The following is a 26,384-nucleotide window of genomic DNA, read 5'->3' as shown; positions in this document are numbered from 1 at the left end:
CATCCAATATCCATTTTACCCTGTTTAAATAAGATCATGTAAAAACTGGTCTATGTAAGACTCTCACAGCACCTAGCTACGACTAACATTCTGTAAGCTCACCAATATGGTTTTCATAAGAAACATTCCACTGAACATATTTGATGCAACTGGTCAACCACGTCTCATCTGCAGTAGATAGGAAAACAATTGGGATGCTTGGAATGTGAAATGTGGAGCTTGAATGTTGTAACATGCTTGCGTTTTTTTTTGTTTTTTTTTTTAAATATGCATTAATGCATTTTAGGTTGCTTGAAGACTCTAAATTGTCCGATGGTTGGTTGTTTGTTCAAAACCTCCTAGGTTACAATTTGGTCAAATTCACAATTTGTTTTCCACAAAGTTTGCTTGGTCGACACTTGTTGTAGGGGTTATTTTTCAAAATCATTGACCAATCTTAAGCGTTGAAAATGGTTTGACCTCTTTAGCGATGCACGTTAATGGTTACACGGCATTTTTTAGGTCGCCTGAAAAGTGACGATTTTGGCAAGTGAGCCCTCTTGTGGACAACTATTATAACACCAGTCAACTCGGCTGGGTAAAGTAAATCATACAAAAGTCATCCATTCCATTTTAGAGGATGTCCTCAGGGTGAGCTGGAGCCTAACTATTACATCGCAGGGCCCATATAGACAAACAACCACTCACATTCACACCTATGGACAGCTTCGAGTCTTCAATGCACCTAACATGGGCACTCATGCTAACCACCAATCGACTAGGCTGCCCATACATACACATTCTTTTACCCACATAAAAAAATCCACATACACAGGCACTTTGAAGTCATATATTATTTATTACAATTAAATATTTGTCTTATATTACAGAGGTCCATTTCAATCAATACAAATAAACTGTGCTGTGATTAATATTTCAAAGATACTTCCAAAATGCCATGCAAGAGAACACGAACATAAACAGCTCACACCAGGAACAATGCCGCTATTTGATTTTGAACGCGTTCTTCTACACCAAGAGGAATGATATTCATAAATTCATATTTCCATACGTCCCCTTCTGTCTCTTTTTTGTGGTGCAATTCAACATGAGACCAGTGTCGTCTGACTTAAATGACAGAAAAGGCATTTGGAAGTTACATAAAAAATAAACAGTAACTGCTCACATTTCTCTTCTTGGAAAAACACTCGGTATATATTTATATCTATATATATTCAGATTTTTTTTTTTCATTAAATATGGGTTTACAGGAACAGGCACAGAGGACCAATTAAGACATCTAGTATCACACGTTGATTCATCAGGAGAGCCGAGCGAGTTCTAAGGCCATACTGCATGTATACTGCACTCTACTGTACTGTAAGAACACCGAGTGGGATTTTCATCAATTGATTGGCGCTTTAGCAAAGCAGTCGTACTTTATCCATCCATTGCTTATCATTCATATCAAAGCACACCAATTGAATGTTCTCATCGGAATTTAGTAGGAAATCATACAAAAAGTTAAGCGCTGCATCATATCCAAAGTATGTGCCGCTTTCCTCAAGAAGAAACAAGCTTTGTGCAAGCTAACTGCACCAGTAAAAAAAATGGTCAAATGTTGCATTCTTGTCTAAGAAAAAAAAAACTTCACATGAGGAATAACATTTGTGTTATAAATTAAATTAAAAAAAAATTTTTAAAAAACGATTGCTTGGCATAATTATTCTCTGTAATGAGTTGATTATTTTTTTATAAGCAATGTTTAATTAGATAGAGAAATAATTTCGAATTAAAAAACTAAAATATGACTGTGTCAAAATATGACACACACACACATACGACTTTCAGCACTTTTCTACTATTTTTTTTAGAGATTCAATAATATATCAAAGGTTGCTTCATATCTACCCAATTAAAAAACATGCATCTTCAAGATCTGTGATTTTTTTTGTGTGTGTACCAAGAATGGCAACAAGGCAAGAAGCAGTCTAATAGTGTAATTTTAAGTGATGAGATTGATCATTTGTGGTGTGATATTCTGGCCACAGCCCTTGTGTCGAATATGTAGGATTGCCAAACTCATTTAGCTTGCAGTCTGTTCATCTACATATTTAGGGTGTCCCTTATCACAAATGTCAAACCCATTTTGATAAGATCCCACGGATGAGTTGCGTGGAGCCTCATCACCTTTCCAAACAAATGTCTGCCAATGTTCCATGAAGGGCACGGCCTTAAATTCCAATCAGAGAGGAGGCTAACGTTTTTTTTCCCTGCGAGGAGTAAGAAGGGAGAACTACCTCGGAAGATGGACTTCAAACCTACAGTAATTCACCACAACAATGTATTGAAATGGCTCTGATCGGGCAAACATGTACTACTAAGTACTAGTGTGTACAGTGTACGCACTACTCACAAATGTTAAAGATATTCGGCTTTCAGATGAAATAAGAACCTCTAACCTTTACAGCTGAACACCATTTCACCTTCTTTAAACTTTGGAATGCATTTATCCAACTGCTCATTGTTTCAGTACTTTTTGCACAACGACAGCAAAATTCACTACAGGTTTTTCATACAGGGAATCGCCCACTAGTTTCAAAGTATGTCGACCTCTATGCCTTTCTGTGACTCTTCCAGTCTCTGTTGCAACCCCCACTCTGTGACACACTTAGCCAGGAGCATCAAACCTGCTTCCCTTCAACTGGCCACTTATGACTAAAACCATATAAATGTATTGCATTTGGTTTATATTTTTAGCAACACATTGATGAATAACTTGTTTTGAAATCAGAGGTCAGTGAAACTAAAGGAAAGTTGCCACTCCCAGTTAAAGTTGACTGTCAAACTAAACACAAAACAAAGAGAATTACACATTGTGTATTTCTGGCAAACGCATCGCTTTGCTTCAAATAAGTCTGCTTAGCTTAATGCTAACAGACAATGCAAAATGCAATAACAGGGCTACCGATTGGTGTTATAACCCGAATAAGCAACGGATATTAAAACACAAACGGTGGAGCAAAACATGTAGATATAGTACAACAGTACTCATTAGCATATATTCTTCATCATCTATGAAAAATGACACATTCTACGGCGGCTTACTAAGGAGACCTGACCGGCTCCAAGTATATCTGTATCTGTCGGCAAAATGTGTTTAATTCTTCAACTTCTATTTGATTATGTCATTGCTGTATATTTTAAATACAATATGATATTAGTGTTACTTTTTTATTTTTTTTTATTTTTTTTTACTAAAAACACATTACAAAAAAAAAAAGAAAAAAAACAGAAAAAGGGCATTCCCATTAGTTTTAATGGAAAAAATGATTTCAGATATGAGTGTTTTGAGTTACAAGCATTTTCATGGAACAAATTCACCTGTGGTGTCTTGTTTGAAGTCTCACATAGGAGAGGGACTGTTGAAATACCAATTCTAACTGAAGCGGCGTATTTATAGGGCCATTCATGGATAGCGCCTGCAGCAGGTTGCTACAGAGATTTGGAAGAGTCACAGAAAGGCATGTCACACAAAAAAAAGAGAAAAAAAACAGTCTTTCATGTATTAAGCGCCTGTTGTGAATTTTGTCATTCCGCTCCTTGTTACAGAACAAGTTGTGCAAAAAGTGCTGAAACACTGAACAGTTGGACATTCACATTCAGAAGATTAGACAAGGCCAAATTGAGTTCACCTCTAGAGGTTGTTTTAGGTTCAAACAGTGCAGCTAAAAGGGGAGGCAACATGAGATTTCTTCTCATCTAAAAAGTTGTATTTTAAAATGACCTCTAGAAAATAAATTACACTTGTATTCTCTCTCTAATAAATAAATAGGTTATCTTCTCTCGAACGTTGAGGAACACATCATCCATGACGTCAGCTAAACGCTAGCGTGCGTCTACATGTTGACTCAGCGCGTGGAGAAGAATATACTGTACTAAGTGTCGAACGTCCGTGCTGATAAGATGCAAATACACATTCAGCCTCTTCACAAGCTACGTTTGCTTTTTCCATACTGCAACTCAACATAATTGTACTTTTTTTTTTGAGTGCACATGTGTGTCACACAGTGGAAAATCTCTTCTGAGGTCACCTAAAAATGTGACATGAAACTTTTTTTTTTCTTTCTTTCTTTCTTTCTTTAAACGAACACTATTTGCATCTACGTGCACATGAAAATACTTAATCAATATTATAATCAATGACTTCTTTGAAAGGACTTTTTCAAGTGGTTGTTGAGTCTGGTTTCATTTTTCGATGTAAATCTAAGTTAGCGTATTGTTGCTGTGTCACGACAATTCTGTAAATCCACTTTATGAAGATTCAGACTTTTTCCAATATTGCTGGCGTCGGGCCAAAATCTCATAAGTCACATTTGAGTGATTCATATACTTTCAAAGATATGTACTATTGGTCAGTTCACAGTTTGTTTTTACACATTATTGACCAATCTATAATATTGAAAATAGCTTGCTCTTTTTCACAATGCAATGCTAATGGTTGAACAAACTTGACATTTTTGGGGTCTGCTGAAAAGTGACTATTTTGCAGGTACAAGGTTTTGGCCCGACACCAGCGATACACTGTCACGTGATTCTTCATATCCTGTCAATGCCTCACAGCTGAGTGACCAATGAAGACATTTAATAATTTCATTTACGGTAATTAATACTTGTTATCATTTCAGTAAGTCTCTTCATTAGTCCAAATGCTAACGAGTCACCATTTTTTAGCCATTTTAAATAGAATTTCTGTTTTAGATGCCAAGCCAAGTTAACATATCATCACTGTACAATTATAACATTGTAAGTCCGCGTTCTAACGATTTTGACTTTTCATATAAAAACATTTATTAACATTTATTAATTTATTATCATTAGGTCATAGTATCAGTCAAGTACAATATCTCCATTAGCCACCTGATGTGTCCACAAACCACAAAGGCCGAAATCTATTCACTATTATATTAAGCTTGTTAACTATTTTCCCGAGCACCCCCACTGGCCACCGCACGTGTCTGCCAAATACGAAGTATCAAATCTGCTCTTGAACATTCTTAGTGTTGCATTTTAAGGAAATCATTTGCAGTTGAATAGATCACCGTGCTGTTAGATTTGGTTTGAGAATCTAAACTAACTGATCATGTTCACCGTAAAAACCCTGCAAGTCCACTTTCTGACCATTTAGCATTAAAAAACAATTTTGTCTTGTTTATTTTTCCCCAGTGCTAAGTTAAGTTAACATTCGGTTGTTGTGCTACGACAACCCTGTGAGTTCACCCCTGGGCGAGTTGGAATTTTTAATGAACTGTGATGTTGACTGTGCTATCGGCTTACTATTATTGTGAGTCGCCGTTATGTCATTAGTAGGTTTAGTTACGTCATGAATATTGATACTTTTTCAGAGTATCTCAATTGGTCGCCACTCGCCAGAAATGTCTGCCAAAAACAAAGTAATGAAATCTGTTCCACAACTGTTGTTGTTTTGCATGTCAAGGAAATATTATTCGGCTTGGTTTCAGATGCTAAGCTAAATTAGCATATTAGTCCATGAAAACCCTGCAAGTCCCCTTTCAGACAATTTTGTATGAAACCGATTTTTTTTCAGGCTCCTGATTATTTTTATGATAAGCTAAGTTAGCATTTAGTATCTGTGCTACAACAACCCTGAAAGCCCACTTTTAGACAGTTTGGAATTTTCAATAACCCACTAACACCGCACAGGTCAACAACTTATTAATATGACTTGTTACGATCCATTGTTCAAGTTTTAGGTTTAGTTACACCATTCAAACTTTCTCAGATTTTCTCCACTGACTGTCAAATATGTCCACAATGTAAGAAATATGTCGTGTCGGGTTGGAATGAAAATAATTTTTGTTAGATTTGGATTTCCTTCCATTTTTCCAAATATATAATATGTGATACCGCATAGCTGAGGTGAACAGCCAATGAAGATCATTGTCATTTCTACATTTTTAAAACTTCTTATCATAGATGATCGCAAATAGATATTTGAGTGGCGGCGATCCTCTCTCTCTCTCCATCTTAAAGTGTGATCTTTGTATGATTGCATGACGGAAAGTCCTACATTCACAGTAAGGAATCTCTTTTAAAGAGCAATGACAGAAGTAAAGGCCTCTTATGTTGCGTCTGTGTGCGAGTGATAGGCAGATACTTCCATTAGTCACGTATAAGCTCCTTCAAATCCATCAAATGGCACATTTCTAAGACCTGCAGGAGAGCGTTCCACACAGAGCGCACTCAAAACAGGAAGCCGTGTATGATTAAAACCATTTCGACAGCCATTATCGCTTCGATGCAACGTGTCAGACCTTAACGTTTACTTCACAAGTGTGTGTCATGTCAGTGTGAAATTTCAAAGAGAAACTAATCTCACGTTCCTTCATCCTCAAAAGTCCAGGCCCTCCCTTTCGCAGGCAGCGGGCTCGGAGCTCATTTAAGTCGAGGCGGATGAAACCACCTTATCTCATGCCTCTCTGTCGTTCTGTCGCTCGTCCGGCGCTACTGCAGGTTCTTGAGGAGGCGTCCGTAGCGGAAGTCGTAGACGTGGCGACAGAAAAACACGAGCTCTGGGTCCAAATCATCCGGCACGCAGCGGTGGCTGGGAGCGGCGTGGCCGACGACTGGGGGGACCAGGAGGGAGGCGGCGCTGTCGGGTACGCCCTCCCCTCGCCGTTTTACCAAGGCACAAAATCTGGGAATGGGAAAGAAATAGGGGTGTGTATCTCTCCACAAACGATGATTCGATACAGTTTTCAATAGGGGTGAGGGGTGTGAAATGATTCAAGGACGCTTCGATTTGAAAGTGGAACAATTCGATTCGGTACGGCCGTGTGTTGTGCGTATGATGCAACGACTTTTTATTGTCATTTTACATACATTTGAATGAAGTTGTCAGGACTGATAACATATACTGTATCTGTCCAATAAAACAGGGGTCCCCAACCACTGGGCCGCGGACCAGTACCGGGCTGCAGGCCACTTTGGACCGGGCTGCGGCGGGCCGAAAAGTACAGTACTTCCGGTTTATTTATCATCCGAGGATGAAAAAGATTTTATTTTGAAAAGTGACCGGATTCTCTCCGTTACATCCATCTATGACTGACTCTTAACGCATGTCAAGTTGGCTCCGTTGCGTAACGCTAATATTAAATGCACAAGCTAGCAAATGAGTGAAACAAACAGACGTATTTGGAAAGTTTGGACATGTTTAAATTATGTGTCTGTGAATGGACAAACAGACAGACATATCACATGTATTTGTGAATGGACAGAGACATGTACGGTAAATTATATAATGTGCAAGTTTGATAAACAGCCAAACAGGAGAAAACGAAGTCGATGTGTTTCTTACCGACAATACTGTGCCAGTGTCAGGACATAGCATTTGTCTTCAATACAGGCCACGCTGTTCACATCTTGGTGACGGGACGCAAAGATCTCATTCTGCCAATAAATGAAAATGAGTATCAGGAAGGTTTGCGTTTGAAAGTTTTCAAGGCCACCACAGAGCTACAGAATGTGGGCTGCGCATAGACATTCATTTATCAGTCCATGATTTTATTGGGAAACGAGCAAAATAAGAATGTCACCTGACAATGCACATTAAGGTTGCGTCCTCCTTGTGTGTGTTCTGGACGGTAGTACCAAAACAAACTCATCATCAACTCTCCTGGGAAAGAAACAACACAAAACCATGCATGTAATATACTACTCACAAAAGGTATGGGAACCCACGATAACTTTTACAGGTGGACTTTATTTGACCTTCTCTAAACTTCTGAACGCACATGTCCAAATGCTTAATGTTTCAATACTTTTTGCACAATTTGCTGTTCTCAAACAGGGAGCTGAATGGCAAAAATCACAACAGGTGTATAATCCATGAATCGACCAATATGTTTCTTTGTTCAGTTTGAACTGGTATTTAAGCTGTCCTCTTTGTCATGTTGTTGACATTTTGACACCATGTGACCAAGACGAACACTAAACAATTGTCCAAAAGTACCTCGCCATTACGAGGCTTCAAACATGACATTTTCAGAGGGAAGTGGCCACGGAGCTTGGACTGCCACAAAGTGTAACAGCAGGTTGCAGCAAAGATGGAGACAGACCACAAACACCTTTTGGGAATTTACCGTTTGGCACCCCATTAGCGAACAACAAGCTGTGCATTAAGTGCTGAACAGTTGGACATGTGCATTCAAGACTTTAAGCAAGGTCAAATTAAGTTCACCTGTAAAGGTTATCGTGCATTTCAGGCTCATTATAAAATTTCAACTGAAAGCTGAATATCCCTAACTTGTGTAAATATTAGGGATGGGATGGGATCTCGTGCTACGAGATCTCGCGGGATTAGAACGCCACGAGATTTCTCGTCCCTGCACAGCACGAGATCTATTTTCTTTTGACGGTGTTTTGGAGTACGGGTGAATATAGCAGACGTCCTAAAAGGAGCTGTCACCGAATGGGAACTTCCGAGGCCAAATCCCGGAGTCGCTGTTGTGACCGACAACGCTCGCAACATGCATGTGGCGATACGTGAGGCTGGCTTTGAGCCACACATTAAGTGCTTATCGTCCAGGCAATGAACTGCTAGTGCAGCTGGTCCAAAGGTAGCCCCGCGTATCATGTTTGTTTAGACGTGTCAAGCGTCTTTCTTTTTTTCACCGATGCTCAACAGCAGCAGCACTTTTGAAGTCTAAATAAAGACAGTTCGAGCTGCCCGGGCACAAACTAATTATGGACAGAATCAGGCGCTAGAAAAACTCTTTGGACGCGATGGCTCGCGAGCTAGAGCAGCGGGGTGCCGTATCTGCAGCTCTGAGGAGCCCAGAACTACGACGGATTGCAGAAATCTTGACACAGACGCAGTGACATTCCTCTTGTTGAAGCTCGACTGAGAAACAAGTTGAACTCTACAATACAATACAATTTTATTTATATAGCGCATTTCATAACAGCTAGAGCTCTAACAAAGCACTTTAAAAACAATACAATAAATAAAAAAAACAATAAGAGGCAGTGATACATCTATTAATAAATATATCAATAAATATTAACAAATATATAAAATATAAATAAATAAAGCGAATAAATTAACATAAAACACTATATACAATTGAGCTACTGCCCCACGAGCACAGTTGGATTTTGTCAAAGTATTCAGTCAGAGGAAAGATTTCAGCTTTAGCTGTTATTGCAGCAATATTTGAGAACGAAAGTAACTCCTGTTTGCATTTGCACTTCAGAGCTAGATGATTAATTTTCTTGCAGTCTGTTCGATCAAAAACATTTTGAAAACTGAAAAAATTACATTAGGTATTTTTTTATATTCGAAATTTAGCAAAAATCTTGTCTGGTCTCGTGGACTCAATCTCGTGAGACGTCTCGTCTCGTGGGATTTTTGTCTCGTCCCATCCCTAGTAAATATATATAGTCATTTCATTTGATCATCATATGAAGTTAAAGTTCCCATCATAGGGGGTCTGCTACCTGTCTCAGGCTCCTCCCACAGTGCTGAGATCTTTGCCACATAAGGCAGAGACTTTTTCCGCGGCCCAGACTTCAGCAGAACAGTGTCCCTGACCCGGATCAGCTCTCCGTCCCGTTCGACTCCTTGGAAACATTTCCTCGGCACTAGAGCTTCCTCTCCCTAGGATAACACAGGTAGCAGGAAGCATTGTGTCGAGTTGTTTGAGAAGACTGAGAAGTTGTGAGGTGCTGTGGCAAAGAAGCTGAAGGATGGGATTTGTACTAGATGACTCTTGCGTCTCAATACAAAATGTGAATTAAGTGCATCCTTGAGACTTGAGCTCCCTTACAACGTGGACAGAGCTCTGTTCCAACAGTGCCAACATAACCCACAGTTGTACACAAGTCTGAATGCACCAAAATCTATCACTGAGCTACGGTAATGAAGTAGCAAAGCACATCATTACAGTAAATACTTGAGTAAACACTGATAAGCCATGCATATGAAACATTACAATGTAAAACATTGCACATCCCTGTTGCGACAACCGCATTCACTATTGTAGCTTTGGCACTCTGCCTTATTTGCAGATCTGCTGTTGATCAGTATTCCAAATTAGTGGACGCTTAAAAGGAGAAATCAACCCAAACACATTTTTTTCAACAATATTTTCCCAGCAGGCCCACTAGTTGAAACATGGCATTCTAATTAATATTGCTTTTCTGGAATATGAGTTAAGCAGCTTTAGAGTTAACCACCGCTTTTTAGCCATCTCGGGGGGCGGCCATTTTGTCACTTCTGTCGACTGAAAATGACATCACAATTGCTCAGGGCTAATGAGCAATCTTGGCTCAGCTTCATAAAACAGGTGAGCCGTGATTGGTCGTTACCTGAGCCCTGAGCAGTTGTGTTGTCATTTTCAGTCGACAGATGTGACAAAATGGTCGCGGCGACCACCCGTTTTAAATTCCACAAACACAATATTTATCAGAATGCCTTGTTTCAACTAGTGGGCCTGCATGGAACATTTTCTTGAAAAAAATGTTTGAGTTGACTTACCCTTTAAAGTGCTCAAGGTCGCTGTGCGTCCTTTACACTATCGTCGTCGTATCATAATTACTCCACTACTGGTCACTTTAATTGCGTGGCGATTCCCTGCATCATTTGCACAATGGTCCTTGTATCATGATTACCGCAATACTGGTCACTATAAATAGCTTGACGACTCGCCACATGATTTGTGCAGCTGCCTTCGTTGCTTAACAACTCTCTGTACTTACTGTATGTGTTGTGCTGAATGTTCATTCTGTTATACAGTAATTGCTGTAGTATAAGGTTGGCTCCAACTACCGGAGACAAATTCCTTGTGTGTTTTTATCATACTTGGCCAATAAAGATGATTCTGAAAACCTTTGGAGGAACATTATTTTAGGACCCATGACCTCCATCTTAGGCCAAGCTTTCAGACACTAGGCAGCATCTTTTGCTCCACAATGCCTTAATAGTTTTGAGATTTCATCGTACCCTGCACAGAGTGAAGACAACCTGTGCCGGATTGAGTAAAGCGACCCCAGAACATAACAGAGCCTCCTACATTTTTTCCCAGAATATAATGTTCTTTTCTTCTCTTTGTAAACACAGAGCTGATATGAAAGGTACAAGTCTTGTCTCGGTCAAAGGATGAATTTCCCAGAGGCCCCGTGGCTTGTCAAGATACATTTTGTATGGGATCAAAGTTTACAAAGGCCCGATTCTCGGATGACTTTAAAATTCATTTACCGCCATTGGCATATTTATTTGTCTTTTCACAGTCCAGTATTTCAATCCCAGATGTTTATCTATTACTTTTTTTCTTTTTTGTTTTCAAAAGGAGAAAAGAGGGTCTGAAAGTGTCTGGCAGCGAATGAGTTAAAAGATTATTCTGAGTGATTTGTCCCGTACTGTGGGGTGCGGGCTTTGGTGCCATCTTGTGGTGTTTTAGAAAGCGCACAAAACGCAGATAGTTGAGTTACTACAAAATAACAGCTCAAACAGGGGTAGGGCCTACTCTTAAAAGGGGAAGTCAAGTCAAAAAAATGATTTACAATAATGTTCAATGCGACCCCACTAGTCTAATAACTGTATTGTGATTAATACTGCATTTGTGGAATATGAATTAAGCAGCACCCATTTTTATCCATCTCAGGAGGCGGCCGTTTTGCTACTTGCCGTCGACTGAAAATGACATCACAGTTGCTCAGGTAACGACCAATCACGGCTCAGCTCGCAAACTCACATGACCAAACTCAGAAAATGGTGAGTCGTGATAAGTCGTTACCTAATTCCTAGCAACTTTGATGCCATTTTCAGTCGACTCCATGTGGCAAAATGGCCAGCCCCTGAGATAGCTAAAAATGGATGGACTTTGTTGCTTAATTCACATTCCACAAACACAATATTTATCAGAATGCCATGTTTAGACTAGTGGGGGTGCATAGAACACATTTTTGACTTGACCTCCTCTTTAAAAGTTAAGGCTTCTTCAATTATCTATGCTAAACTGTGACTTAAAATATTACCAAAATGAATATGAAATCCAAACAATCAAGGCTCAACATGAATCAAGACGAACAAGGAACCATGATGCATGTTGGCAGCGTCATAAAGTAGCAGAGGGACTTCTGTCTACGTACCAGAGAGAAAACTTCTTTTTCAAAGGGGAGGCCGACGGGCCGCCAGCCGTTGGTGCTTTTTTGGCGTCCGTTCTTGGGCTGCTTGGCAAGCGCTTGCCCTCTGGCACCGGCAGAGCCCAGCTTCTGCTTCTTCTCCTTTTTGAGCGGGAACACAAGTGAGCTGATGCTGCCCGTGCTGCGGGCACCAGACCGGGACCCACTGGGAGGCTTGGCGCTCTGCGGACACTCCTTGGCCACCTGCAGTGGAGGCTGCGGTTGGCTGGGGTCAGACAGAGGCGTCTGAACGGGGGGCACTGATTGGCCGGCTGGAGGCACTGTGGGAATAGGGCAGCCAGTGAGGATTCTCGGGCTGGGACAGATGGGGATGGAGGACGGGCTGTGGTGATCTTTGAGGGTTGATGAGTAGTCGTCTGATGGAAGAACAGAGAAGGCAGCGAGACAGTGAAAAATACAATGGACGACTTTGTTAGGCACACTTGCACAATCCATTTAGATCCAATACTGAAATGAAAAAAAAAAAACCATGCATTGAAAAATCAAAGCGTTATTCATTTTTACATTGTAACTGCCATGCAGCATTTTACGGTGACATTTCTAATAATAAACATCAAGACATTAAAAAATCCAGATGTGCTACAATAATATTACACTCCACTCCAATCAATGCTGAAATAGTCACACAAAAATTCTCCAATTAATAATATACAGTAAACCCCCTTCCATCGCCGGGTCTGGATTCACGGAACCGGTATTTTGCTTCTTTTTTTTCTTTTTTGGGTGTTATTAATTTTGATTTTCACCATTTGCTGTCATTTTGCGTTTTTGCGTGCTGCTTTGCTTGCTTTTATGGAGCCACCCAGTTATACAGAAAAAGAAACATAGCCTGCCAGCAACTACCCATAACTACTGATGGGCTTAAATGAAATGTCCTGAACCACCAGGATATTGCTTCAGGTTTAGGTTCATCATTCATTCAATATGGAATACATAAGAAACCAAAAATCCTGAGTACAACGTTCATGAAAAACGATAAATAAGTAGCCGTTCAAAACTGTCAAAATGAATGGGATCGAACCCAAGATCCCATGACTGCAACGCTCTATCCAAAGTGTCAAGTGAGAACACGTGTATGATGTTTTGTAACAGGCACACATAAAGATACAATGACTGAAAGCATTAAGCAGCAAAAGGCACTCTTTTTTAGCCATCTCTGGGGGCGTCCGTTTTGTCTTCTGTCGACTGAAAATGACATCACAACTGCTCACAACGGCCAATCACGGCAGGTCAGAAAACAGGTCAGCCGTGATTGGTCGTTGTGAGCGGTTGTGATGTCATTTTCAGTCGACAGAAGACAAAATGGCCGACACCCGGGGATGGCTAAAAACGAGTGCATTTTGCTGCTTAACTTATATTCCACAAACGCAAAATCAATCAGAATGCCGTGTTTCAACTAGTGGGCCTGCTGGGAACATAATCTTGAAATAAATATGTTTGGGTTGACTTCCGCTTTAAAGGGATGGTTGGGTAGGGATGGCCATGTTTTCACTAACAAGTTCATTTTATATATGTTTTGATCAGGAAAATGAAAAGAGTTGTCATTTCTATTTTATCAATAAATTTGGGAGACATTAGGAAATAAGTGACTCCATGAATAACGCCTTCTTTTAATTTTAATGTTATGTTTACATAACAATGTGTTTGTATAATTTTAAAAGTGTGTTTGAATACCATAAAAATGTGAGTCATAAATGCTAGAATAACATGCCTAAGGTGTATTTCTATAATCGCTGATTTCACTTATTGTGGGTGTGTTCTGGAATATAACCCTAGCAATGGAAGGGAATTTAGTGTTGGTACAACCCACAAAGGTCAAACATTAAAAAAGAGTAGCACAGAGGAGGGATTAAAAGAAATGTGAATCTAAATTAAAAACGAGAAAAAAAACCTGACGAATAAGATGCATTAAGATATTGCAGGTATGATATATGGTAAATAATATGGTAAATAACATGCAGTACTTCAATTATGCTACAGTGGTATTAGTGAAGCAAAAAGAAAAACAACACATATTGTACTATTGATTGCTCTGGTTATTGATTAGCAATCGGTGTCCTTGCACACCGTGCCACCAATCAGTTATTTTATGGTACTTCTTTTCCCTTTCTACTTAATCAATTTGTTAATTCTGGCAGTGATGTGAGAGTTTGTGATGTGAGAGAATCTGCCGCTGAAATGTTTACTATTTAGATCATGCTAAGGGTAACAGATGTTTTCCTCCTGTGATTTAGCATTGATAGAGTGGTGTAAATAACGAACGTCACTCTCATTCCTCACAGCACACCGAGTGTGCATGTGATTGAGTGTTTTCACTGGAAGCTTGTGCTGCGCTGATGCACACATAGATAAAGCATGTATTTTGTTTGTTCATATGTGCGTATTCATGTTCGAGTTCAGATATTGTGGTTCACAAATCAAGAGTGACCTGCTGACACTATCGGTTTAACTAGTGACAAACAAGCTTTTTCATTCACTGCTGGGTGGCTGGGATAGAAACGCAGACTTGTTTGCTCTCGCCCCTTAACCTAAGTGACATTGCGCCGCTTTGGCATTTGGAATAGAGCCAAGTCACCTAATAACTACACTTCACATGTACTAAGCTAAACTTTCGGTAATCCTATTGTCTTAATCAACACTAATCTACGGTGTGCATAGTTGCTGTGCACTTATTTAAGGGTTATTTACAGTTTTCATGCAAGGGGGCATATTATGAAAAATTGGCCTTTTAATTGCTTGTATACTAACATAGTTGGGTCTCTGGAGTGTCTGCCCACCCATTAAATGAGAAATTAAACAAAGTAAATCTTTTCTTATCTGCGTATTTCTGAGAATGTGCCTGCGAGCAGGCTGTTCTGAACCTCCACCCAGTCCGATAACCGCTCCCACACAGAATTTGTCTGCCCAGGACATGACCAGAAAGGCTCGGCAAAGACCCAGATCCACTTTCAAGAGCTGAACTACAATGTTTAAACCCACCAGTACTATCATGCAGGAACACCCAAATCACCCAAGGGTGCGAGGCCCCTGCTTTCATGTCTAAGCCAAAAGGTAAGCAGAGCAGCAACGAGTTTTGTTGGATGGGCGCACAACCATAAGCCAACACGATAGCGTCTGATAAGTGGCAGGTGTTTGTTTGCTGGGTGAAGTTGTCAATCTAGTGGCAGTGGGTATTATTTTTGTTTGGTGATTTGTCCATGCGCCACATACACACAGTGTAGCATTTGAAGTGCTTCCATCATGAGTGGAAATGCAAGTATAGTCTTACAGGTGCTCTCTGGTCATCCCGGTCATCGTGGTAACAAAACCTGCACTTGTCATTGGCTCAGATGTATATGGGGCAAGAAATAGGATGTGCTATAATTCTTGATCCTTTCAACGAAAGCAAGCTACCAAAAAGAAAATGAAAAGATGGGGAGGGGACAAGATATATTGTATGAGCGGCTTCTAAAGAGAAACAACATATATTACAGCTTAATGTACTTTATTATTATTTGTATTGTATATTATTTTACAGTATATTATTTTATTCAATATAAAAATGGATGTTGATTGTCGATAATGTGTTTCAAGTTTTTGTTTTGCGGACCCCCTGCAAAAGCCTTGGCCACTCATGGCCCCCACAAGGATAAAAGTCTAGCTCCGCCCCTGCTCTGGGCCCGCAACAAATGCAGGAATGCTTGTGATGTGTTTATTTTGTACTATTTGTTCAATGAAGTGATAGAAAGCGGACGGGCGGCTATGTCTCTCCTTGAGCAAGTATGGAGGGATTTCAACGCGATCCAACTCATGGTGGTAGACTGTATAAATTTAGGTAACCATGTGTATATTGCTGTAAGCAAATTCAGGTTTGCACTAGACACATTCGGTCTTTTATGCACTCTTTTCTCCTGTCTCGCACTTTGTGCTACACGAGTCGGCAGAAACAAAGCGTGTGGAAAAAAATTATCATAGCAATACAATGAGAAATCCACAATTAAAGCATATTAAATATGTAGGATTTAAAAATCTCTGATACAGTAAGAGCATGAAAACTTAAGCGGATGACTACCATCCAATGAAGACAAATAGATGCCTCCCTTTTCCCCAACAAGAAAATTACAAGAATCAAACACAAATACACAGCATTGCTGCCCCCTAAAAAGTTTTATTTTAGCCACCAAATTTTATTAGACTGGTCTTAGGCCTAATTCAGTTGTGAAGCAAAGCAGGAGCACAATAGCAAATAAACAGTCTTTATGATGAAATAATTTCTAAAAATGCATTAAAATAAAGGATTGTCCCCTTTTAGAAACCTGCTGCCGAACAGTGTGTAGCTGAGTAAACAAACAGCCACTATTTTTGCAAAGAGAAGTTTTTGTTTGGTCAGATTGTTCGAGGCAAACTCCCAAATAATCAAGAAGGCAGATGAGAACAAAGAAATAAGGATAAGGAAGAACAACAAAGAAGCACAGCCGGAGGATAACTGGAGTTGTTCACAATTTGCGACGCTTTTACGGAGTCAGCACTGTAGAGGATTAGTTCAACTAGTTACTGTTTGTTTTGTTTTTTCAGCAGAGCTGATTTTTTTTCTAAAGACAATTTATTCTAAAATGACTTCCCACTATAAAGCGCAGCCTGAGATGATTGGAATTGATTGGGCCTAGTGGCCTATTTTTATTCGTATTGGCACAGTGTAGAAAGATTCCTCCAGTTCAATATTTAAGGTCATCTTACCGCGCCTTTGAAAATAACAAGCATGGTGTTTCCTAGTAGCCAACATGACTCAAATGATACCTTTGTAACAAAGATCATGGCAGTGTTTTTTTTCTTTTCTAAGTTCTTGCTAGCGCTGGGCATCGCCTATTTCCCTTTTGCATATTAAAAGCACTTTCAAGCATCTTTTTCTTTATGTGCTTTTGTATTGAAGAAGAGGACACAAATGCTGAGGACCTGGAAATGCAACGGAAAGAAAGGATGGCACACGATAGCACAAGTCCCTATTTTGCCAGCTTCTGACATTTTATCAAGACCAAAATGACCAAATTAAGCAAAATGAAATGCCGGCAGCCGCGTCCAGAGACTAAGTTTAACGCCAGAGACTCTAGGTCCACTGCACTTTGTGTTGGAAGCAATTGTCGCCGTCGCTGCAATCACCACGCACCTGATAATCTTATGGGACAAGCTACAACTTTTGTGTGAACGACCACGCACTTAATGCATCCTTTCTCCGTGCCGCTTATCCTCACTAGAGTTGCAGGTGCGCTGCCTGGTATGTCACGGCGCTATTGTGAAACTCATCTGTTTGCGTATTTTTGTGATTTAAAGTCCCAAGATCCCACAAGATGGCATCAAAGCACTCTCTAACAGGAACGCAGTCAATGCTGTCAAGGAAGTATTGTTGAAGTGATACATCAAGACTGAGAGCCTAAGCACTTTGTGTGTCAGGGAAGAGCTGAGTTTAGCAAGGGTTGTCAATGGAAGTTATGGAGCGTCCTCGCCATATTCATATTTACAAAATAAAAATGTTCTGTAAGCCATTTCTTTTCAAGGGTAATGTTAAATCATTAAGGTAAAGGAATTAAGTATGAAAACAAAGCTAAGGTTTTATAATGGTGACAGTTTCTCTTTGTAATGATTTAATTTTGGGAAAAAACGGTTGGATATAAGCCAACATTCCGAAGCTTTTTGTTTTCCCCTTAGAGCTTCCGCGGCAACAGGGCAAATTTATACTAAATTGAGAAAAACATTTTAATTTATACTAAATTAAGAATTGCCAATCTGAGTTTTCACACCCCTTGAAATGTAATTTTGCATCCCGAATTGGGACCTTCTGGATAATCGTATTCATGCATGGAAAAGCAAAAATGCCTCCAGAGGGACTTTGCACTTAAAGCGGAAGTCAACCCAAACATATTTTTTTCAAGGATATGTTCCCAGCAGGCGCACTAGTTGAAACACGGCATTCTGATTAATGTTGCGTTTGTGGAATATGAGTTAAGCAGCAAAATCCACCCGTTTTCAGCTAGCTCGGGGGCGGCCATTTTGTCACTTCTGTCGACTAAAAATGAGATCACAGTTGCTCAGGTAACGAACAATCATGGCTCAGTTCAGAAAACAGGTCAGCCGTGAAAATGGGTTGATTTTGCTGCTTAACTCATATTTCATATTAATCACATTACCTTGTTTTCAACTATAAGGCCTGCATAGAACAAATTCTTGAAAAAAAAGTATGTTTGGGTTGACTTCCCCCTTCAAGCATAACTCTTCCTTATCCGTACGTCCCCTCAAGCTCGATGTTTATTTTGCTCCAAGACTACAAAACGGTAAACAGTAACACTGCAGATAGTGCCAACAAAAATTTGACTGATGTGTGCACTCACCTCTGCTGATGCCACGGGCGCATTTGGTACAACCACCTCTGGCCGGAATCACACTGCTGTAGGTAGAATAGCTGTTGATCCTGCAGGGCTCTCCGTAGCACGCTTCCACGGAGGTGCAGCAGTAGACCGGATGGGAAATCCCTGAGGGCTGCGGGCCAGAGCTGGGCAGCAGTTTGGGTCTCTTGCTGCTCTTTGGACACAGAGCGAGGGGCGTCATGGAGGACGGCGAGGTGTCCGGGTGGCTGAAGTGGACGCAGTAGCTGGGGAAGCAGGTGTACGCGTGCGGCGTGATGGTAATGGCCGCCGGGTGGTGGAGGTGGTGATGGTGGTGGTGGTGGTGATGGTGGTGGAACACCTCGGAGAGCGAGCCTTCGTCGTCGGGCTCCTTGACGGCCTTGTCCTTGAGGAAGAGAGCCAGTCTGTGACAGTACTCCACACATCTCTCCTGGCTACAGCAGTAGCAGGACGACACGTCCGTCTCCTCCTGCTCCTCTTTGATTGTTTTTAAGGAGAATCCGAGTGTGGGGCCACAGTGGAGCGGAGTTTTTAAACAATCCTGTCCACCGGACTTCCACTCGGGATCCACAGCCTCCGTCTTGCAAAGGCTACAGAATCCCTGGGCCGGAGAGCCCGGGGGATCCTCTTTACCCTGTTTAATGTGCTTTAGCTGCTCATTGTGTTTTGGATGTGTTCTTCTTTTGGTCTGCAGTGTTGCTCCACTTAAAGGCTTACCACTAATCTCAACCTGAGTTAAAGCCTTAGCTTTACTTTCGCTGGCAGGCTTGGACTCCTGCTTCTTTTGCCGCTTGCTTCCGTAGAGCGACCCGGTGAGTTTGAGCAGCGTTGCAGCAGTGAGGCCCGCCTGTCGCCGAGGGGTCGGGGCAAACAAAGTCAACCAGTCGACCGGCGGCGCCTCTGCCGTGGGCCGCTTTTGTTTTTTACGACTTTCCTTCAGGTCTGTTTTGCCTCCCCGAAGAACCTTTTTGGCTTTATGAGGTCTGCTTTCACCTTTCGACCACGCTTGAGTCGGAGACTGCTGCTCTTTCTTAATGAGACTGGACGCCAAGGGATCGGGCCTGTAGAGCAGCAGGCTGTTGACAGCCTCTGCGTTGAGAGAAGCCATTCTTCTCCTGCGAGGCTCAGCCACAAGCGGGGGCCACATCAGTAAGGTGTCAGATTTGCTACTTTTTGGTTCCAGTGCTTGTTGACAAGCAGATTTCTTTAACTTTTTATGAGACTTGTGAGTTTTGGTCCTGTTTTGAGAAGACAGCGGTTTCTTACTGGTCTTAACACTTTGCTGCTTGCAGGCTTTCTGCGCATCCTTCTGCTTAGCCACAGCTCCTTTCTCCTCCAAACGGGTAAGCAGAACGCAACAATCCAGCGCATCTTGAACTTTACCCGCCAGCGTCTTCTTCCGAAATGCGTGCGCCTCTTTCTTCTTCTGCTTCTTTCTCCTCAGTTCCTTTGTCCTATCTTTGCCTTTTCTCAGCCCGCCTCCCTTTTCTTTGCCTCGCTTCCCATCTTTCGCTGGCTGGTGTCGCTGAGCTTTCACCATGTTCTCGTCCTGGAGCGGAAAGTCCGCCCCTCGTCTTCATTAACGGGATTCCAAGACGGCGGCTGGAGCTCAGAGTGGCCCGTCAGCACGAATCATCATGGATCGTCAACCGGGGCCACACGCACGCTCTCTGGGGAGAGACGGAAGGAGTCGCTTACAGATTATTCTGTGACGTGAACGTAACAGATATTCATGATTTAGCAATAGATTTTACTTCATTTGCGACCAATTTCAAGATAATCCCCAAGAGGGTAAGGCCCCGTGACTTTAAATGTAAATGTAATGTGCACAAGGTATCATTACTCCATTAGGGTACGGATTAATGCCTCAGGCCGTATGCGCTCCTCTTATCCATATGCCACTACTGCGCTAGTTAATGTGCAAATTTGCCCACATGATATGATGACATTGCTGCCAAAAGCCATTGCCTTTTTATCACCAATTCCTGCTCAGATTGATGACTCAAGTAGCCCACTAGGAACACAATTCACTCACCCAGTGTAGCACAACAATGCACTTCAATGCTGTTTTACTTGTGCTATCTGACGGATGCTTTTAAGATGAGTTTGGATCTCTGCTTCAATGCCACACTCATTTAATTGACGTCACATGTACGCAGCCTACAGCTGAATGACTTAAGTGGCTTCCCGAAGAGTGTCTCATTGGGTATGTCGTTTTAAAAAATGACTTCATACAACTGACAAGGCCGAGGAGTCCATACTGTATGTCAACATTCTGCATCGTCAACTCAGGAGATGCTGTCGTATGAGATGAAGGATTTTCCCCCGTGCGACACTCGAAGGATTTATGAACTAATCCAAAATTGCCTCCAAAAAAGGCAGAGGAGTACTTCATATTCACCATAATGCTCCATAAAAGCATCTCCACAAGCTTTGTGGCAGCAATTAAAACAAACCAAATCACGCACACGCAGACATACAAGAGGAGATAGGGAGAGTGAAAGGGGTGCACAAACAGCTGCACCCTTTGAGCTGGGAGGATGGAGGTGGGTGTCCTTGCTCAAGGGCACCTTAGCAGTCAGGAGAAAAAAGACAAGCATCTCTCCAAAAACAAGTTGCCATTTTTACATTTCGTTCACAGCAGGCACTCTACCATCATTACAGATGAGCTTGAGTCATCATTATTACGTGCAACCCTAATAACAAAATCGTTTTACTGTATTAATTTGACAAGGCAGAGTCCAATTATGTTCTAATCAACAGCAGCAGCCTTTTACGTCTTTATAATTATTGCTGAAACTCTCAAAGTTGATAAAAATATAAAAATAACCGTCAGATTTTGAGCGGCCACCAACTGTTCTCAAAGCATTTAATAGCTGCGATTGCCCTTATTGTCGCACGACTCGGTGAAGCATGAAATGCAATTCATCAGACAGAAATGTAATTTGAAGATAACAAGAGGGCACGCGGAGACGCACGTCAAGTTTCTGTGTGGGCATATCAAATCACGGCGCGCCATTTGAATAGCGCAGACATGCACAGTAAAAGGACAGGAGCTCATTGACTCGCATCATTTGTCAACAAGGTGTCATCTACCACGGTGGTCGCACAGAAACTGGACATAAAATACTTGCACAGCCTGGTTGTTATCTCACTTGTTTCTATATTAATAGGGAAAAACACCTCGGTCAGATCCATACATTTTCTATCGCACTTGTCCACATTAGAGTCTCAAAAGCCGGAGGTGACTTTGTTTGAGAGGTAGCGTACACCCTGAACTGCTGTCAATCGCAGGACACATAGAGACAACCAACCAGTCACACTCACACTCACATTTATGGACAATTCAGAGTCTTCAACCTGAACAAACATTTTTTAAACATTTTGGGGATTTTGGAGAACATGTGAACTGCACACAGTGACGTTCTGATGGAGATTTGAACCCAGATCTCCTGACTGTGAGGCAGACATGCTAACCACTATTCACTGTGCTGCCAAAAAAAAAAAAACACCTCAACTATTCAATTTAGAAACCTAAAAAAAGAAACACTTAAATTTATACTTGGTGAAAGCATCTATTGATTTAATTACAGCATTCAGTCTTTTCGGGTAGGAGGCTGTCAGCATTCTCCTACTCTTGCATGCAAAAGTATTCTAAATGCATCACATTATGAGGGCACTGCACAGCCCCCTTTAGGTCACCTCACACATTTTCAATTGGATTTTGGTCTAGTATTATGACTACACTAAGAAGAAAACAAGAATAGATTAATAATGTTTTAATATTACAAGAGAATTGTTGTCATTTTGCGAGTATAGATGTACAATAACACGTGTTAACTCATTCACTGCCATTGACGAATTTAATTGTCTTTTCAGTCGAGCAATTCAATCCCAGGAATTGATTTGGGTTTTTTTCACATTTTTTCAAACATTAGGGTAAAAGAGTGTCGGAAAACGTTTGGCAGTAAATGAGTTAACAGGATTGGTCTATTTGTTAATGTTTGTTAGTTGATAATCTTTTAATTGATTTTAAATTATTACTGGTAATGATACCTCAGTGGGAAATACAATTTACACTCTCTCTAAAGGCCTCCACACACCAATCCGACGTTGGTGTGTAGTCGGCACGTCGGACCGGAAAATGACCGAAGAACACACTGCAAAAGCAGTGTCCCGATCCATTCTTTTTCCACCTCCGATACGATACGGATATCGCGGCCTGGACTACTTTCCGATACCGATATCGTCCAATGCGGTATCAGCAGGAATGATACATGCTTTAATATCTTTTTTAGTATGAATTGTTAGATGAAACTTGATCAAGTTATACTATTAAAACAAATAACAATAGTCAGCAACGGTTAGTATGAGAAAATATGACGCATTTATTCCAAAGATTTGGGTTCCATAAATTCAACCATGAGAATGTACTGCACATGAATAAAATAAATGCAAAATAAATCAAAGCAGGGCACTAGACTGTTTTTGTTCTGGTTGTAAACTGATGCGCCCAACTTTTTTACTTGGTTGCAAAAGCACAAAGTAAAGTTATAAAAAAATGATCACTGAATCACATTCACAAGAGCCACCAACTGACAGAAATGCACTTCCTGAACAATTTTTATTAATTTTCCTATTTTTAAAATTCTGTCAGGAACTTTGCAGCAGGACTGCGCATGGGAGTTGTTTCCTGTATATTTAATACTATTAATGCTTCAAAGAATAAATCACTTACTGAATTATTTACTTAACAATGACCTTTCAACAATGCACATTGCACATACTTGTGCACACACACGTATTTTTAAATAAATGCAGGACCCTATTTGAGCGTACTGGTCATTTCATGTGACGACATTCTCAAGCGCCAAAACAAATGATTTAAAATATCACTCACCATAGCTGTACTTCCAACGAGCCATGGCCATTATTCCAACAAGTGTTAATGACTATTATGACAGGAACGACACAGTCTTTGCTGTCATTTTCTGAAGCTCTTAACAGCATCGTAAGCGTGCAATAAAGTTGTCGTTTGTTGTAGTCTGTGCAATACTCGACAACATAAACCAGTGATGAAAAGTTCACTTTGTGCTGCGGTTAGCCTCAAGTACAGTTGATAATCGACATTCCATCACTCCAACAACTTGTTGCAACTTCTTTTGCCTGCAACCAGATTCAAACTGTAACCCTCCAGCTCCAAAGCCCAAGTCCTTACAGGTGAGCTACTGCCACTCCAATTACAACTTTATTTTTGTAACATTGCAAGAAAAAAAAAGGCAAACGGGAATGTAACAGAACATAAAAGTACCATGTGATTTGGATCTTGAGCTTTCTGTGTGTCTCTTTATTCATAGTTGATTTTGATTTTAAACGCTCCATTCCAAGAAACTGTAAACTATTGTATGTTTATGGCCACAAGGCGACTCAACGTGACAGCAGCTGCCGTGTTAAGGCTCTTGCATGGTTTCTGCAGACCGCTTTGGACGTGCATGCAGACCACAGATGCACACGTGGTTCCATTAAGACTACATTTCAGGTTCGGTATGTGTTCCAAGTAGGGTTGGTATCAATTCAATTTGGATTAGTTTGAACAATTCTCAATTCTTATTCTTGAAAAAAAAAAATCAGGAATCTAACCACTAACTTCTTTGGATTATATTGTTTGATCTTCTTTCTGTTTTTTTTTTTTATTTCATGACCTTTATTTATCATTAACTTATAAACTTTTCCATGAAATTCTCAAATGACTATTTTTTTATTACCAGTATTTCATTATCAACCTATGAACCTGAACTTTTCACATGGGAGCATTATATTTGAGAACCTCATGAAAATACAATACAATAACACAACAGGTACTTAAAGCATGCTACTGAACACCCAGTGATGGTCGAACCTAGTGCTGTTGTTCTATAGAAAGAAAACAATCTATACATAACAAACACAAAAGCTGCATTTGAGGGGGATGCAAGAAAAATGCATTATCCAAGCAGTCTACATAGAACATATGCTATATGTATGTAAATATGTACAGCCATGTAAAAAAAATAAGAGACCACCCTTTTTTCTTCAGTTTCCTGTTCACTTTAAATGCCCACAACTAAAGGTACATTTGTTTGGACCATATAAACGACAGCAAAAACAGTTCACAGGCGTTGAATTTAACATTGAGACATTTTAAAAAGGTTTTCTTTATAGTAACCCAAATCACTTCACAAGCTCTTACATAAACAGCCATGGGATTGTGCTGCCAAAAACTGTCCTTTTAGGCATTCCATGTTTTCTTTTGTGTCAGTTAATTGATACACTTTAAAGAGACAATGTGTAGAATGTTTTGATTTTTCAGTGATCATTCATTTTAAAAACCCACTATTCATTTCAGCAATATGCAAAAAATATGCTCTTTCACATCAACGTAATTCTTTTTCATATAATTGTAGGTGAAGTAATTTCTACTTATATTACATAAGGCGCGCCTCCCCTACAGGAAGATGCCATGTCTCGCCGCCATCTTTCTGCTACGGGGAACAGAAAGAGAAATGCAGTGCACTTACGCTGTCACTTGAGGGAATACTACAAGTCGTTTGTAATGACAATTTGCTTGCACCTCTGCTGAAGAAATTCTTGGTAGGATTGCACCGTGCGGTCTCTCAGAGGCACCTTAAATATGTGTGCTTCGAAATGCACGCGCTTCCATCTTAGGTCGTTGCATTCTATTAGTTGAACACTAGATGGCACTGAATTCTGTCCTTTTAAGCGGCACCAGACATTAAAATGAAAATTAAATTGAAGAAAACCTGGCGGGCTCAATTTTTTCCATGGCTGTGTGCATGCTATAAGATAAATATTAGCTGACCATTTGCATTTCTGTGTTGACCCACTGTTTTAGTCCCAATTTATCTTGCTGGCTCAATGTTGGCATAAAACGTGTTTTAAAGGTTTGCTGACTCGATTGGATTATTCTCAAAGCTCTGGCTCTAATACTTTTTTGGTAAGATCAACCATTTCCTGGTGAAACCATTTAAAAAAAATTACATTAAAACTCCTTATCATCTTCAGCTTTCTCACAGATCCCTTAGGATTTGAAGCCAAATACGACTATAACACAAAAGCTTCGTAGTGGCACTACCGCAATTCATTGGGGTGATGGTGCACTTTTAGCTGTTTTGGTGTAATGTTAGGTTACACCAAACAACCAACCAAAAAAAGCAACGATTAGGAAATATAACACTTGAGGGAGTAATGATATACTAACCAACCTTTTTAAAACAGAGCTACTTCTTGGGAACTGATCAATGCGAATAGCTACTAGTATGATATACACTTCTGAGGCAGCTTCAGGTTCAACTACGTGTCAATTAAATATAATTCATACTACAGCAGCAAATAACATTACTTTTTTTTTCCGTAGATTATGATTCAGTTACTGGTTTGGTCCGTAATCCAAATGTATGTGCACAATGCATATGCATGCCCACTTCATATTCTGAAAATACTATAATGATTGTTCAAATGTATAAAATCCAAAATATTGGATTATCGTGGTAATATCCTATCGTGATGTTTGGATATCGTTACATCCCTAGTTTTCGCACATTTAATGCTTTTTCTCCGTTCAGTTTTTGCTTCAAACACAATTGCCCCACTTTGCTAGAGGCCTCCTCTTGGCATCATCCCTGACCTGTTTTCTTCTCGACCTTTCATAAATTTTGCAAGGATGTCCAATTAATGCTGTGACATATGCTATCTACTTGTTGATGACATTCCTAATTTGAGTTATTAGGTGCCTTTTTGTGTGGT

At 40.5% G+C, this 26,384-nt stretch overlaps 1 protein-coding gene across 2 annotated transcripts in view; it reads right to left on the bottom strand.

Annotated features, from left to right (window-relative positions):
* Positions 1-818: 818 nt before the first annotated feature.
* The window catches only part of bahd1 (bromo adjacent homology domain containing 1), a 48,667-nt gene continuing 23,101 nt past the window's right edge, over positions 819-26,384 (bottom strand). For both annotated transcript variants that reach the window (XM_086050096.1, XM_086050097.1), the window contains exons 2-7: positions 18,567-20,251; positions 12,151-12,560; positions 9,499-9,658; positions 7,596-7,675; positions 7,358-7,449; positions 819-6,697 (exon numbers count right to left, since the gene is read on the bottom strand). In XM_086050096.1, the coding sequence (XP_085906222.1) occupies positions 6,505-6,697; positions 7,358-7,449; positions 7,596-7,675; positions 9,499-9,658; positions 12,151-12,560; positions 18,567-20,121 (2,490 nt within the window). In that variant the 5' untranslated portion in view covers positions 20,122-20,251 and the 3' untranslated portion in view covers positions 819-6,504. The remainder of the gene's footprint in view (positions 6,698-7,357; positions 7,450-7,595; positions 7,676-9,498; positions 9,659-12,150; positions 12,561-18,566; positions 20,252-26,384) is intronic.

The sequence above is a fragment of the Filicampus tigris genome, chromosome 13 (assembly GCF_054856515.1).
Source record: "Filicampus tigris isolate MCC_2025a chromosome 13, RoL_Ftig_1.0, whole genome shotgun sequence".
NCBI lineage: Eukaryota > Metazoa > Chordata > Actinopteri > Syngnathiformes > Syngnathidae > Filicampus > Filicampus tigris.
This window is presented reverse-complemented; position numbering and strand designations above follow the sequence as displayed.